This window comes from Scatophagus argus, chromosome 24, assembly GCF_020382885.2.
Source record: "Scatophagus argus isolate fScaArg1 chromosome 24, fScaArg1.pri, whole genome shotgun sequence".
Classification (NCBI taxonomy): Eukaryota; Metazoa; Chordata; class Actinopteri; family Scatophagidae; genus Scatophagus; species Scatophagus argus.
The window spans coordinates 10654415-10670892 of NC_058516.1; the positions used below are offsets into that span (position 1 = coordinate 10654415).

The 16478-nt window shown below is 43.1% G+C and overlaps 1 protein-coding gene and 2 long non-coding RNA genes across 5 annotated transcripts in view; 1 reads left to right on the forward strand and 2 right to left on the reverse strand.

Annotated features, from left to right (window-relative positions):
• The first annotated feature begins 825 nt into the window (after positions 1-825).
• The window catches only part of atp11a (ATPase phospholipid transporting 11A), a 39616-nt gene continuing 23963 nt past the window's right edge, over positions 826-16478 (forward strand). For all 3 annotated transcript variants that reach the window (XM_046382313.1, XM_046382314.1, XM_046382315.1), the window contains exon 1: positions 826-1235. In XM_046382313.1, coding sequence (XP_046238269.1) covers positions 1191-1235 — 45 coding nt within the window. In that variant the 5' untranslated portion in view covers positions 826-1190. The remainder of the gene's footprint in view (positions 1236-16478) is intronic.
• On the reverse strand, positions 2835-8468 carry LOC124055516. The gene is made up of 3 exons (XR_006842690.1): positions 8067-8468; positions 7819-7951; positions 2835-4862 (listed from the first exon to the last, which is right to left on the reverse strand). It is a non-coding gene; the product is annotated as an uncharacterized LOC124055516 (long non-coding RNA).
• LOC124055519 lies at positions 10484-12169 on the reverse strand. Its single transcript, XR_006842694.1, has 3 exons — positions 12131-12169; positions 11976-12042; positions 10484-11200 (listed from the first exon to the last, which is right to left on the reverse strand). It is a non-coding gene; the product is annotated as an uncharacterized LOC124055519 (long non-coding RNA).

Sequence of the window (16478 nt, forward strand, 5' to 3'; positions counted from 1 at the left end):
AGAAAAAGTTGAACATCTCTTTCGAAAGGGTTTTATTTTGAACCTTATAACCGGATGCAGTGGTTATTACTATAGCAACATTGACACTTGTGTTTCAAAAGAACCCGCCGAAAAGCGTATCCAGGAAACAGAGGATGGACAAATGAATGAAAACATTTCCCTCCGGAAACATAGAATCATGGATTGTAGTTCTGACCCTTCTGACCCCACCAAAGGTTTGCCTTAACAAACCAGTGTCTTAATAATACAATCATTACTTTTATTTAATTTTTGTAGCAATGATTTATTAAATATCTCTACAAACAAACTCTACAAAAGATACATCGTGCGATTTCGCTGTCCTAACGAGGCATCAAATTTCACAGTACACGAATTGCTTCCCACAGTTACAATTAAAAGTACAAGATGATGTTAATATAGGTTGTGTTTTCACGGAAACTCCCATGTGGGGAAAAGAGCGTAATCTGTATGAGATTTAAAAAAAAAAATAATTTCAGCACCATCTAAGTGGACAGCACCCTTGAGGTGTCCCAAGGTGTCACCCCACGCCCCCACGCCACACATACATACATATCAACACACAAGCCATATAAACCTCATAGATCATTCTCTCATTTCATTATACGAGGTGTCGTTCAAGTCATTGCAGAATGTGTCTTTGGTGCGCCATCAAACAGAGCAAACAAATCAATCACCTAATGAACCGAAACGTCCGATCGATTACTCACTAAAAACTTTTAGAATGCGCATGCGCTCACCTATGGACGTAGCCACCACCTGGCTGCTCATGACGTAGAAGAGAGGAAAGCTCCTTTTACCGCGGCGCGCGACAAGAAGATTATCGGTACACGCGCGCAGAGGGGAGAGGCAGCTCGAGAGAGGTGGAGAGACTTGATACTAGTTTCATGTCACTCTCATAGGAAGAACAGCGCACTGGTCTCTGCCTGTGTCAACTGTCCTGAGCCGCACAGGCAGACACTCCTTCCGCTGCCAGTAAACCTTGTTACAGTTGTTGGACCGATACTTTTTCACATTCAGGAAGAACAAACGGAGAGTGAGAGTCATGGACAAACGAGGAGAATTCAACAGAAGTTAGCGCCGACAGTAAAGTAACGTTTGGAAAAAATAAAAAATAAACGCTTCAAAAAAGAAAAAGAAGAGGGAGTGTCCGGAGAAGAACGAGAAACAGGATGGGGATGGATTTCAGTACTCTTCGAACCCTCATCAGCAGATATGTAAGTTTTTAAAAGCGTTCTCGTCCTCCGTTTGTAACCGACTCTCGGTGTTCTTATCCTCTCTGCCGAAGCGCTTTACAGTTTACGAGGATACGCAGAAAACGCGTGCGCTTTCCTCGCTTATTGGTTTCAAATTCCACCGTAGCGGCTACTTATCCGGATTAAGTTTCACTCACGGAGAGAAGTGGAAGGAAGCTCATTGTGAAATGATTGGTTGACGCTAGAAATAATAATAAAAAACGAAATAATGTTACAATAATAATACGTTTGCACAAACGTATTATTATTCTAACATTATTACAACGTTATTATAATTGTTCGACAGGAGTGCGTAGGCGCTCAGATAACACTAACTCCGGTTCGAAAATAGCCTAAATTTATAATCAATTTACAATTTTACATCAATCATTCCTTCACCTTGAATTACATACCTATTTTAAAAGGTAACTTTATGATGACAGTAATTTTTGGCGAACTATTTATGTCGAAAATTTAGACAAGAGTAAGTTCAGTATCATCTGTGTTAAAACGTCAGATTCTTGAATGGGATTTGGTGCATATAAAATTTGTCAGTTATTTGGAATCTGGAGGTGATATTTCAAGTGTTTACACACATAAACATTCAACCTTCAATCAGTGAAACACGCTGGGACTTGAATAAGTAAAAGGTTGAAGCCATCTATCATTATCACCAGTTGTAATGTGGTATCCGGGAGAGAAGGGATACATATCCAGTCATGACACAACATGCCAAGAGTTGCAGACGGACAGCAATTATCCTTCACCACAAGCCAGTGAAAAGGTGAAGCCGATGCACTTTTTGAGCCAGCAGCAGCTTAATTTGGTAGTTTTAACCTGTTTTGTGTCGGATAGAACAACTTTGATGGGTGCTTTTGTTGTGTGCAGTCACATGAATTATGTAATCCAGTTTTTTTTTTCCCCTGCGAGCCAAATCGATGGGCAGCAGCGAAGCAGCCGGCCTGTATGGCTGCGAGTTGCATTAGAACCCCGCATGGTAATGTGCTTGACAATAATCCAGACAGAGCAAGCCCTGCTCACATGAGAGCCAGCGAGGTTTATACACCCGGCTCCATGCTCAGCTGAGGCTTAGACACGGCCTCCCAAATGGCTGATAAAATAAAATCCCTGCTGTGTCGTAGGGGGAGAAGTGGAACTTTACAGGAAGAAGAAACAGCCTGTGACTGCTAGGATGTGGGATGCTGATGAGGTCTGCTGCTGTAATTGATCTGGATAACTGCTTTAGACAAATGGGTTTAGGGTTAAATTGATTGTATTGCAGCTACAAAAAAAACCCAGATGCAGAGGGAGAGACTCCTGAATGCTTAAGATCAGGGTTAGGAACATTTATCTGGCTGTCAATACTGGGCCTTTATGAAATATCAGTCAATACTGGAAGTCAGCGGGATGATGGAGGATCCTCCCTCTGACCACAGCTAATTAGAAATGCAGTCTTGATTTAAAACCTAATCTATCTATGTTCATGTGATATGGCAGTGATTTGTAGTTGTTGTTTTTATTTTTTCTATATTAAAGGAGATAAAAAAAAAAAAACAGAAGTGTTGCCAAATCTTTACAACAAGGTGTGAATGTATCACACTGGAACCATATAATATGGAGCAGAACATCCCCTGGTATTGATGGTAATAACAGATTTGTCTTTTTTTTTTGAGAGCTTTTCCACCATTGGTTTGTATGTGTTGCTTATTTGTGGCTTTTATTGAGGAACCAGACGGCTTTGTGGGCCGACAGCCGTTACACTTTTGAGCTTGTTCTTTGTTCACTGAACTGATCCAAAAACAGCAATTCACATGCAGGGTTATTTTTATTTATTTTTAATTTTGTGTGCAGTTATTTCACAATAACGTGAAACAAAATGAAAAACATAATCAAGCTGACTCTGTTGGGACAAACTTGAGGACTGAAATCTGAAAGAACATTTTGCTCAAGAATTTTTTCTTTTTGGATCTTGCAAAAAAAAAATTAAAACTAATTTGGAATTTATCATAAATAAATACATGTCCTAAAAATGAATTAAACTCATCTGATTACATTTTATGTGAGCCTCAACTCCAAATTGAAATAATAATTAATGAAGACACAGGTGGAGACCCACACTCAGAGTTTATCCAATTTCAAAAGAATTAAACTGTAGCCTTTGATCATATTAATTGGACTTAGAGTGGACCATAAAGGAGCAGTCTGTCTATTTGATGAAATGATGAGAATGCTGATGAGTGCGGGGAAACGCAGGAATAAGGAGCCTGGCTGTCTAGATTGGCTGGCTCTGTCGCCATGACAAACCAGCTGCAGGGAACACCTGCATTACCTGTCACAGCACTGCATTTTGGTCAATGATAACCAACATCAAAATAGTTGATAGTTTCCCACCCTTCGATATGCATGTCATGTCACCTTGCTGTCATGTGAATTAAAAAAACATGCTATCACTGGCTTATTAATGTGATTATGACTGAGAACACACTGTACCGCTTGGATACCAGTTGTACCGTTAGAGGTCTTCTCTTGCTGCCATCTCTGATGAGGTAAAAAAGCACAGGATGTTACGCAAGCCTATAAGCTTGCTTTTCAAATTGGAAATCTCAGTGGCTGTCGCTCCCGTCCAGGCTCAGTGAGAACAAAATGTAATCACAGTGACATGTAGGAGCACTGAGACCCAGTGTACTTGTACTGTATCCACTCTGCCGGCTCGCTTCCCTACATTCCCTCGCCGCACGGCTAGTTTTAGGCTACGAAAGTTTTAAAAGTACAGTTCGTTGTTCCAAGTTTAGCCATACACATACACATCATACACCTCCAAGAGTTGACTTCCTGTCGGGCTTTTTCATTTTTTGCTTAAATCGATCTTAATTTCATAATTCAAATGGTATAAATCCGCACATAAAGTCCACCTGTGAGACTAAGCTGAGGTTGAACTGCGGAAGCCACGGGCTGATGGCAGACAAAGTTTACATCTCTTTTCCCACTTAATTTTAATCTCCACTTAATAGTAATCTCCGCTTTAATACCACCTAATGACGGACTGGACAGAACACCAAGCAGAACCATGTCAAACAGATGTCATTGCAACAGATGCTGCATTAGAGTTCCCTGTTCACAGTAGAAAGGAGAACCGGAGTCACCGCATTTACACATATTGTTGTTCTTAGAGGAAGCACAGCACAAATGTGGTCTTATAGTTCCTTGATGGTCTCCCATGTGTGTCAAAGGTAAAACCAGCCCCATTTGGTCCTCTCATGTATTATTTAGAGCTATTTTGGTAACTGATTGGTCATTTGTAGCCTTCTAGGAAAACAAATCTCTGATTTCAGGGTCCCAGTCTGGGCCCTTCTGTGTGGAGTTTGTATGCCCTCCTGGTGCCTGCGTGGGTTTTCTTCAGGTACTCCGACTTCCTCCCGCAGTCCCAAAAACATGCACATTAGGTTAATTGGCTGCTCTACATTGCCCCCAGGTGTGAGCGTTTGTCGTTGTCTTTCGTTGCGTGTCAGCTCTGCGACTGACCGACGACCAGTCCAAGGGCGTACCCCGCCTCTCGCCCGTAGTCATCTGGGATGGGCTCCAGCCTAGGTGGGTTGTGGTTCTTACTTGCTTAAGATAAGATAAGACAAGATAATCCTTTATTAGTCCCATAACTGAGAAATTACATTGTTACAGCAGCAAACAGGATATAGAGGGTGCAAAGCATGCGAGGATAACTTGCTTGTTTTGTAGGACGCGAGGAATGCTTTATCTCTGAATGCATTATAAGCAGTTGTAACAGTATGCAGTTATAAATAAATAAAAAATAAAATGTGTGTGTATATGTGAATGTGTAAAAGCAGCCGGGCAGCATTCCTCTGCTGCTGACTAATCTGGATTCCAGGGCAGGAAGTGCCTCTCCTCTCTCTCTGTCTGGCTTCCTGCCTTCACATAGCAGATTAAAGGGTTACTGGTGTTCACTATACCTTCACCCACTTAATCCATTTTACAGCTATACTTTCAAACCTAAGCCTATCACCGATCTCCTATTTCCCCACCTGCTGTATTTTCTAATTGGTACATGTGTCGCCCCCACCCCTCCGGCGGCAGGCTGTAGCTCAAAGCATCTGATCTGTGCATATGAGGCAAGAACAACCGCTGGAGCGAGTGAACAGTGGCTGTTGATCGTATTGTTGTGTCTGCAGTGTTCACGCAGGCTAGTAAGTGGGAATAGTGTAGCAGTTGGGTGACGCGGAGGGCAGCGGATCACATGAACTCCTTGGCTCTGTCTAGCTGTCAATAATTTAGAAGCAGCGACCGGCTGACAATGTGGACTGACGTTTGCGTGGTCTGTAATGGAGTTCCCATCCCCCTCGGCGTGGGGGGGGTGGGAAGCAAGGCCACCTGCGGTGTGCTCGAAGGGGATTCCACAAGGGAGCCCCGTGCAAAAATGAGGTGACAGTATGATTGCTAATGATTGCCAGTGCAAGTATTTTAATCCTGGGATTTAGTTTAATCACCAACCACAGCCAAATACACTAGGATACTGTTGTGTGGTGGTTTTAAGAGGTGAAATAATGGGGGGGGGGGGGGTCTATCTAGACAGTATTTGCTTATCAAATAGCAGCAAGTTGAAGGTGAGAAGCAATTCCTGAGTCAGCCAAATATAAGACACAAATTTAAATATTTCCTCTTTTCCTCAGGGTTACTTTGAGTTATGCCAAGCACCTAAGGGCGTCTCAAGGCTGTCTCTTGAGAGGACAAGTTAGAATAAATGGGCCGTGACAGACACAAAAAGACTTCTAAATGTGTCAGAATAACTTTCGAAATTCAAATATTTGTCCTTTCTGATCCTTGATACCCAGATAAGTTACTGAATCAGGTTTGTTTTCAGGACTCGGGTGGAGTAAAGTCTTTTATTTTGAAGCCCAGCAGTAGCTGTGTAATGGCTTTAGAAACATTCTCATGTGTACGGCAACAGCAGCAGGTTTCCTCTCAGCCTGCTGCTAATCATTTAACACCCACTCGTCCATACTGTCTGCAATCCACAAAGTGCACCAGGGTTAACCTCTTTACCTGAAGGGTTTACAGGCTCTCGCTAAGCCACTGCTTGACCGGTTGCTGCTTCACTTTTCAATCACGTCCAGCAGCCCTTTGCATTTGTTTACATCGTGAGAAGGTATGAGCTAAATAAGCAGCAGCTAATAAGTCACAAATGGATGGTAAGAACTGAATTAGACACTCATATTAATGTTAGAACTTTAGGTTAAATAAATAAGAATATACAGATGCAGTCATTAGCGATGAGCGACTAGACCATTGTCTTCATCTATACTATGAGGGGGCGTGGTTTAAACAATTAGTGGGAGGTGCTTAAACCAGAACTGGATTACACTACCTGGAAGTTGTTAACTTTGAAATTAATATGGGTTGATCAGAAGTTGCTATATTTATTATTTATGAATAGGAATGCACTGACACCGATGCTGGTATTATTACAAATTATATATATTATTATGGTACTATTCTAATACAACCATACTCGATACCACTTCACTGCAACGCAAACATTAACTTCTCATCAGCTGAGCAGAGCAGGTAGGCAGAGGAGGAGCGGTGTCAGCAGTTTGGAGATATTTCGGGATAAGAGATGATGACAAAAGTAGAGCAGCAGAGTGCAAACTCTACCGAATTTCTGTAAGCTAAATCGTCAACACCAAATGCTACAGTCTCACGATGATCGTCACCATGTTGGCACGTCTTATTCTGATCTCTAATCATGTTGAAGAGAGCTTAATTTTTTCCCACCCTTGTTTTATTGGAATAACTGTTCAGGGTCCAAAGAGGCAAATTCATCTACTGATTTGGCTGATTTACTGATATCAGAGAAACGATTCAGCTTTTGTTTCCTGTTCATCGTCTTGTGGCTCCTCAGGGTTTGTTTTTTAATTGTATAATGCTCCTTTTTTTTTTTTTTTTAAAGTTTATCTCCTTTTCACATTCCTCACACAGTAGCTGCTGAAGTGTGTGAGCTCCATTAAGGGGTTGTATCAGCATTGTTGCAGTAACATTAACAGTGTATTACAGCCCATTGAACAAGGAGACAGATGATGGATTGCTCAGGATTAATGGTGCATAGAGGCCTCTGTCCGAAGAGAGAGACCGATACAGAGGGAGGGAGGGAGGGAGAGATGCTTGAACTTGGGTCATCATAACATTGCTCCGGGGTGCCAGTGAAAGTGCTGAGGGGGGCAGCTAACACCTTAATGTTCTCCCTGTCTGAGGGAATGATAGCTGGTCGACTTGCCTCTGGAACACTTCATTCCCCCACGGCCCTCGCGTCAGAAAGAGAGAGACAGGGAGAGTGGGAGGAAGAAGAGTGGAGTGGGAGTGTATGCCCCCTCTTCCTACATGTAAATGCTGATAATGCACTCTGCACACATCAATCCCTCCCCCCCCACCACCTTCTTCCATTTAGTCCGAACATCTCCCCCTTCTCCATTCTCTTTGCTTTGTTTTCTCAGACATTAGCAGGACATCGTTAAAGAACTATTGATTATATGGATTATTGGTTTGTAGCACTCACCTTTTACTGTATGTTGAAGCGGAATTTTGCCTACTTGAAAGAAATTGGTTTTGGTTACCATCAGTCCCGTGAAGATAGATGTTGTCTTCTCTTGAGTGTTGCAGACTTTTAGTTTAGATGTCAAAGGCAGGTGCTGAAAGGGAGGCCATTTTCTTTCTTAAAATACATTCAAGGAGAAATGTATGCTTTTGGTAGATGATGGACATTTGCTGTAATCCAAACTTCTGCCCCTGGTTGAACAATATTACCTTGAGGAAATGCCTTCATGCTTCATTTGGTGCAATGTGGAGTGAAGTTGGATCCATCTTGTGCTGTTTGCATCCTTCCCCCTGACTTTGTTTGGAATCACGCTGCATCTGCCTTCTCTCAGTTTATGCGTCTTCATCCTAAAGCTCGAGAGGCGATGAGGTCGGCCGTAAGAGCGAGCAGCACCACAGCATGCTGTACCCACAGCAGCTCCTGTTAATTAAGGGCTTCAAAAAAGCATAGAGATATGTCATTCAGGCAGTCTGGGAACCATTTCTTCTGGATAGTCTAGTTGGATTTCAGCTGTCTTTGCAACAATGCAAAGTTGAACAAAAGGTAATGTTAAATGGTGATTGTTTCCCTGCTTAAAGCAAATTTAAGACAGTAAAAAAAAATTTACTCTCTACATTTTTTTTATATATACAGAACATATAATAAAAAGTTTTTGCAATAATCACTCAAATGTGTTTATCAAACACTTGTGACAAAGATATGTAATGGATGATATTTTACAGTTTATTTTCACCATTTTAACACTAGGGATAATTATCTTAAATATCTTAAAGTGCCCGGGCCCCATGAGCAAAGGCCCGGCCACTATGCGCTCACCTATACGGGTCCCCTTCCACCGGCCTGAATTGCACATTGTCAGGTCCTTCAAACTCAAAGTAGAACCGCTGCTCCTCCGCATCAAGAGGAGCCAGCTGGGGTGGTTCAGGAATCTGGTTAGAATGGCTCCTGGACGTCTCCCTGGGAAGTTGTTCCAGCATGTCCATCTGGGACGAGGCCCCAGGGCAGACTCAGGACACATTTGAGGGAAGGTGTCTCTCGTCTTGCCTGGGAACGCTTCTGTGTCCCCCCAGATGAGTTGGTGGAAGTAGCCGGGCAGAGGACAGTCTGGGCTTCCCTGCAGAGACTTCTGCCCCCCCACTCCAGGCCCGGATCCACATAAGCAGTAAAAAACAAGACGAGACAGCAGAGTAGTAAATTTTAATAATTATATTCTTTCATTGTGTTCTGGAAAAACAAATTATCAGGTGACATACATGCCAATACTGATATCGGCTGATAAAATCGACTGATGTGTTGGTTGGGCTCTAAACAAGTGAAAGGCATCCTCTGTAACATCTCCAGAAGACAGTAGTTTTCCATAGATTTTTGTGCGGGGACAAATACACATTTCATTTCTTTGTTTTCTTTTTTCTTGAGAATATTACTCTCCCAAAAGCATGATTTATTAACCCGGAGCTCCTGCAGTTTCTCTTGATGCACAGTGAAAAGCTTTTCATGGACATCCAAAGGGAGCACTTGTGAATCCACTTTTTTTTCCAGCTCAAAGCCCTTTTAACAAGCTGTAGTACATCAACAGTATTATCACTGCCTGGAAGTGCAGATGATATACAGTGCAGTGAATTGTACGTGAATGTTCAATATTCAGTTGGAACAGCTTAGCACTCAAGTGATTTCCAAAACTGAACAACAACATTGATTACTCTGCAACATTATCAGTGCACTTTGGCAGTAGATGACTGTGATCTTCTCTAACCGCCCTGTCAGTCTGCAAGAGCAGAACAGCACAAAGTGATATAATACTGAACATGCATATCGCTGCGCTTATAAAACATCTCTGATGGAATTAAGATGGCATGTTGTCACATTATAGCCAAAATGGGCTTTATAGATGGATTCATTTTTTGGTTTCCACATGACTAGATGATGACTACATTTATTCAATTCGGACGCGGCTGAAAAAGTTCGCCTCACAAAGTTATCGTTATTCTGCAGTATACGATGGACGTGCAATGTTGACAACTAAACCAGCAAGCAGTCAGAGTCGTGTCGGAAGTGGTTCTTGACTACACACACGCTTGGAAGAAGTAGAACCCAGGAGAACAATATAAATAATCGTCATATAACTATATTTCACTGTGTGCAGCCTTAATCAGGCTGGACCCAAATGACAACGCTAAATCCCTTAAACATGCTACATGTAGCATTTTAGCATTAATAAATAATCACCACATGAATATTTGAGTGTAATTGCCACAAACAAAAGAGGCCGCCGCTAAATTTGCGACCCAGGTTGGATTAGGCAGTAAATCTGCAGGACTGATTTTTACAAATGCTGTTTTTCCATCAGAAACTAAAGTAAGTAAGTAAGTAAGTAAACTAAAAAAAAAAAAAAAAAAAAGACACCAGTTGACCCAACTATGATATCATTTCTTTGTCATAGTTAATGGTTTAAAATCTATACTCTGGTAGAATAGATGCAGGGCTCAGTGGACTGGCGTTCTTCCAGGATTTTGTGCATCAAACCCAGCATGGTGTCCTGCCAGCGCCAAGGGGCGAAGTGCATTTGTGTATATTTTAAGTGCATTTTTGTTCAGTGAGTAATTTCACAATCACTTTGTCTTGCAGCTGCAGCCATTCTAAACACGGAGTGCATTCTGTATATACAATTGAAATAAGCACCTCGGCACCTGTAATTGTGACTATGTATGTGCTTCTTTTAGCTTTAACAGCTGGAAAGGCTCTTACAAAGATCTCATAACTCAGAGGAATCCATTGCCAGGGTGGTGCTTGGCCCAGGTCAGGTGATTGGTCTCATGAGGGCCACATGATGCCCTTAGCCTCATCTCATCCCTCTGATTTGACCAACATGTGATCCCCCCCCCACTCCCCCACTAAGACGTCCTAATCACACTTGCTATCATGAAGTTTCAGCAATAGAACATGGAGGGAAGAAAAAAACATTTCCATAGCAGTCTGTGTGTCGTCCCACTTATCGAACACAAAGTCATGTACTCTAACGGTGCTATACTGTGACAAACATCAGTCAGAAGCAAAAGAATCCGTGGATGATGGTTGCGGGACAGGATCTACAGAAGGAATGGAGGATTTCAGACACTGAGATAACAGTAGAGGAGGGGAAGAGCCTGTCGTCAAGGAGACAATGAAGAACAAACTGACCGTGTAGTCATTTTCTCCTCTCTTGCACCGTCACACACACATCGAGTGTGCGTGTAGCTGTTTTCTCGCGTGTCACGGAAGGGCAGCAGGATTCATGGGGACACGTGACAGCGGAAAAGGACGGAACAGGACAGGCAGCAGCGAAGCTCAGCTGAACAGAAAAGAGCTAAAAACAGCACAGAGCAGAGAAGAGTTTGGTGTACAATATTAATAGAGGAACAGAACATAGAGAAGCTCCGATGTGCATAACTCTGTCAGTGTCAAATGACTGGTTGTCACCCTTATGGGATGAGGTTCAGAGTGATACTTTTCATTCAGATATGGAAATGCATTCACAGCAGTAGGTAATTGCAGGAATCTTAAGGTAGCTTGTTTTAAAGTAAAATTTAAGGTATTGCAGAGGATTGGAACCAAACGAGTCGTGAAATGCGGAAACTGTTGTAATTATACGGTGCTTTTCAAAAGTGCTTTTGTTTGAGCAATTTTGAAGTTGTTTCAAAGGCAGAGAAAGAGGCGGGGCGGGGGGGGGGTGATCATCATGTGATCAATTTAGAGTCGCCTGGAGCCTGGACCTGCAAGAACAACCGGGGGAGGGGGCAGACTGGCTTTTTCGAGGAGCCAGCATGGAGGGAGAGAGAAAGGTTAAACATGCAGAGTGAGTCCATTTAAAGACCTAACGCAGTCGGTCCCAGCTTTTGGGAAGTTTTGCAAAAATGTTGGAATCGGTTTGTGTTTATCGGTGAGCCGAAGTCTGAAGGGTTGATGTCACTCAGCCGCTCACATCATGTTGACTAACCCAGCTGATGTGACAGGCATGTATGACACAGGAGTAGCGTTTTATATTGGGCAAAGTAAGTGATAATGAAATAAAAAAAAGGTAGTTGTGGAGATGCAGCAGTAGACTCAGCTTCAGGCCTGAGTGTGTGTGTCGCAACACGAACCAGTGCAGTGAACTCCATTAAGCAGCAGTGTCCCTACAGGACAAACATTAGGGAAGACGGAGAAGTGCTGCAATTAAGGGGAGACAAGGAGAATGAAAAGTTGGGAAATAAACACACTGGAAAAAACATTTGAAGTATTAAAAGCATTTTGGTACCTTTTTTCCTCCCCCTGAGCTCCTGGGAGGCAGCATTACTTTACAACAGGAAGTGAAAGCACTATCAGAGTGAGGCAAAACACGCTTACAACAGACCAGCAGCTAATGGCACGGTCACACTTAGGATAATAAAAATGCGTGATGAACAGAAGTGACTCACATAATGAAACCCCACAGGAATGCAGGTTGTTACAAATAGTATCAGTGCATTACAGATTCTACCCTAAGTGCTTTGTAGGTGGATGAGTCAATCAGGTAGCAGTAGAAATATTAAATATTCAAGAAAAAAATCTTTGTCAAAAATTTTTGTCATCACGTGGTGGATTCTCACACAAAATCTTGTGAAAAGCCTTCCCAGAAGAGCACAAGCTGTTATAGCCGTCTGTTTATTTAAAATGCCATGCGATTAAAGTCCCTGTTGGTGTCATGGTCGGGTGACCCAATACTTTTGTCCATATAGTGTCCGTGACATCAGTAATCTTCTGTTGTCGTTTTTAATTTAATTTGAATTTAAGTTACTTTATTAATCCCAAGCTGGAAATTCCTTCTCTGCATCCATCACTGATTGAAACACACACACACATGCAACATGCAGTGAAACACACACAGGAGCAGTGGGCTGCATCAAGCGCCCGGGGAGCATGTTGGGAGTTAAGTGCCTTGCTCAAGGGCATATCAGCCGGCTAATAGGGGGTGGGGACGTTATCACTCCACGACACTCACATTTTTCCTGCCTGTCCGGTGGGGGAATCGAACCAGCGACCTTCCGATCACAAGCCGCTTCTCCAACCTCTGGGCCACGGCTGCCCCCAATTTTCAGCTGTCACATTAAAATCTGCTTCGCTAGCATCTCAGTTGGACTGACTTCATGCTAACTTTTGAATAGCTTCACCCCAGCAAACCACCCAGGTCTAAATCAGTCGGAATAACTTGGGGGGGGGGGGGATAAAAAAAAAAAAAAGTTCGGAAAATATCCTGAAAATCAACAGCATTTTGCAGCATCCATCTGATGTCTCTTCCACGTGTTCAATGTAAAAACCCCTGCTGGTGTTACCCTGGCAAAAGCTGGGCCCTCTGCCTTTCAGTGGCAGTGTGGGAGTTATTTAAAGCGAGCTGAGTGTCCACGGATCAATGCAGGCACTTAGTGTGACCTGGGTACCACACACACACACACACACACAAACACAGACATGTTTAACTGGAGGCTTTGCTGAGAGAAGCAGAGCTGTCACGGTGTTCCAGATGCAATTAAATCTTTCTTCATCGCTCGCTAATCATTTGCGATTGTGCATTCACCGGGTTGGATTCAGTCTGTGCTGTGTGTGTTGGATGTAGCAGCTTCGTAATGCTAGGAAACGGTCGTTTGAACTTATTGCAACAAAGCTGACTCTAGCAGACTTTTTCATGGTCGTTTCTGGACGTTTCCACGCACTTCTCGGACACGGGAGAACATTTTTGACAGCTCGACACTGAGTCATCATGTCTTTTGTCTGACGTTTATGAGTCGATGCGCATCCGCGGTGGAGCTGACTCATTGGCATTTCATAATCTACCGACTGCTGCATGGTGAGAGACAGAGAGCAAAGGTGAAAGCGGCTTCCTGGCGCGCGGCATGGAAATCGTTGCACGATTATTTCACAAACTTAGCTGATCAAGAGCACCTTAAGTACTAAAAGCTGGGACCACAAAGCTTTCATGTGACCTGAATGCAGCATTAGGTCAAGTCATGGGGGATCATGTGACTATCCTTTTCAGCTTCTTCTTCTCACATACACACAGTAGCAGACACAATGAAGCAAGTGTGTGTAAGTTTATTCCCTTGACATCCAATGAATGACTGCGCTTATCCTCGTGAAATCCACTACAATGCTCCTCTATTCAGCTCCGAGGGCAGTCGCAGCGGTCGGCCTATGAGCCGGTCTGCCTCCTGCCTTGCGTCTACCTGCATTGTCCTGCAGCTACTTCACTGAATGCAGTAACTGCCTGTAGCAGCTTGTTATCACACTCTGCCTTCAGAAATAGCTTTCAGAGAAGGTGTGTATAAATCCCGCCACAGAGGACTCAAACAAAATACCTTTTCAAACATTAAATATTCGGCATTAAAGAGGCATAATTCTTCTTGAGCTAGAAGTCATGCATGCAGTGTGGTACAGCAGGCGTATTATCCCAGTTCCCTGCTGAGATCCGCTCTGTGAAAACCAGGCTAATGAATTTCTTTGTATAGCTGACAGGAGCACTAAGGTTACACCTCTCCTCCATTCCCACTTTCAGTAGTTTAGCAAACAAGGCAACAGTGATTCAGCAGAAAGGAGTGGTCATAAGATGTATTCCTGTGTGCACATAAAACTAAACTGTGCTCATTCTTTCATAAGAGAGATACAAGCTGCGGTAATGTGGTGTTATGCAATCATACGCAACTTATACAGTGCTTTGACACACACACACACACACAGCCCCACAGTGGTCTGCTGACCCACATAGGTAATGGAGGCAGGTGACGGATGATCTCCACAGTCCTGTTTCCACTCAGATACTCTCCCTCAGGCTACGAGTCTTTGCAGGAAAAAGCCAGTGCCTCTAAATCTATTAGATCATTAATCACTTTGTCCTTTGGAATTGTTACCAACAGCATCTCTTCTTGTATCAGAAATGGAAGTATGCTAATGTAGTAGTAGTAGTAGTAGTAAGTTTTCAGCTTTGTGACGGTGCATTTTTCCAGCCAATCCAAAAAAAAAAGGGGGGGAGGGGGGGGTTTAAAGAGTTCATTCAGCTTAAGAAGGAGGAGAATTGTCTCAACATGTGCATCTTTAAGTTAAGCTTCAGCACATATGGAGATTCAAAAGGATACTTTGAGTAATCAGAATTAATGTCACAAAATTAAATATATAAGGCGGTGTATATATAATATTAATATTTTCTATAGCCATTTGTCTATGTTGCTTCCTAATGCAGGTATCGGCCCCGAAACCGCAGCATCATTTGGGCTTTACGTGTGAGAAACTGCAGGTGTACAGTTATTGTAACATCAGTTGGTGTTTTACACACACACGGGTACACACAGACCAGAACAAACGCTGAATCGTGAAGTTCACCGACTCTGATTAATACCTGCTGTGCTCTCATGTGATCAGGCTGAGAGTATGTGTTTGTGTGTGTGTGTGTGTGTGTGTGTAAATGGTTACAAAGCAGTGAAGACCAGAGGAGTCAGATCACTAAATCCCCCCCCCGGACACACACAGACAGTTTGCTTTATAGACTGGCTTGGTTTTAACTGATTAGTATTCTGCTGACTCGTCTATGGTAATGCCAGAGAGGCTTGAGTCAAGGCAGACACAACAGTAGCACAATCACAGGTATCTATTTTATTTTAAAATGTGAGTCACTAACCTCTCTTGTTGTGCACTTTTAATGCCGTTTTTTCATCCTTGCTTGTACAGCGTCTACAGGTTCTGTGCACTTGTTGGGACAGGAGAGGTATCACTGCTGGAGAGGTTTCCAGTAGCACAAATGAGGACACTGTTAATTAGACTTGTTTATATGTTTGCCTTTTTTTTTTCAATTTTATATCAATATTTGCGCAAGGTTGAATTAAAATATCAACCGTTTCGAATCACAAATCTCTGATTGGTCGAGTTTGGTGATAAAAAAAAAGCTCCTTTTACGGGCAGCTTTCATCAGCCTGATAGCCTTTGACTTTTGCCGCCTTTAAACACAGGCTCTGACGCCGCAGGCCGTGAAGCCATCGCCGTGGTTAAAGGCGGAGGGGTGACGTTTGAAGGCGGATGATGCCGATTTATTATTATCTTATTTGGCCTGGTGGCCAGAGCGAGGCTGACGGCATGGTGACAGATGGGGAGCACAGCTGGTATTTAATCTGTGACTCAGGTAACACACACACTTAGACACACAGATACCAGGAGGATATCACACAGGCACATACATATCACACACACACACACACACACACCCCCCAATGAGCAGCAGACTAACTGAATGTCTATATTGAACGCCCAGCGATTACAGGGGAAGGGGACAGGATTTCTCTTATCTCTGTCGCTCAGTGGCAGCAGAGAGAGAGAGAGATAACACACACTTCACGCGCTCAGTCTCAGTTTGCACACGCGACCCTGATATACGACGCAGAGTTTAGATTGCAGAAGTGTGTGTGCGTGAAGGGGGATGCGCCCTGTCCGTCGGCGGTATCACAGCGAGCAGGTTGTCGTGGCTTTTGGTCAGAGTTATTTTCAGCTCCGCCTGTTGCAGCGGGAGATAAAAAAAAAAAAAAAAAAACAACAAAACATTTAAACACTTTAGGATTGGTCACAAGCGGAACAACAGCCTTAAAACT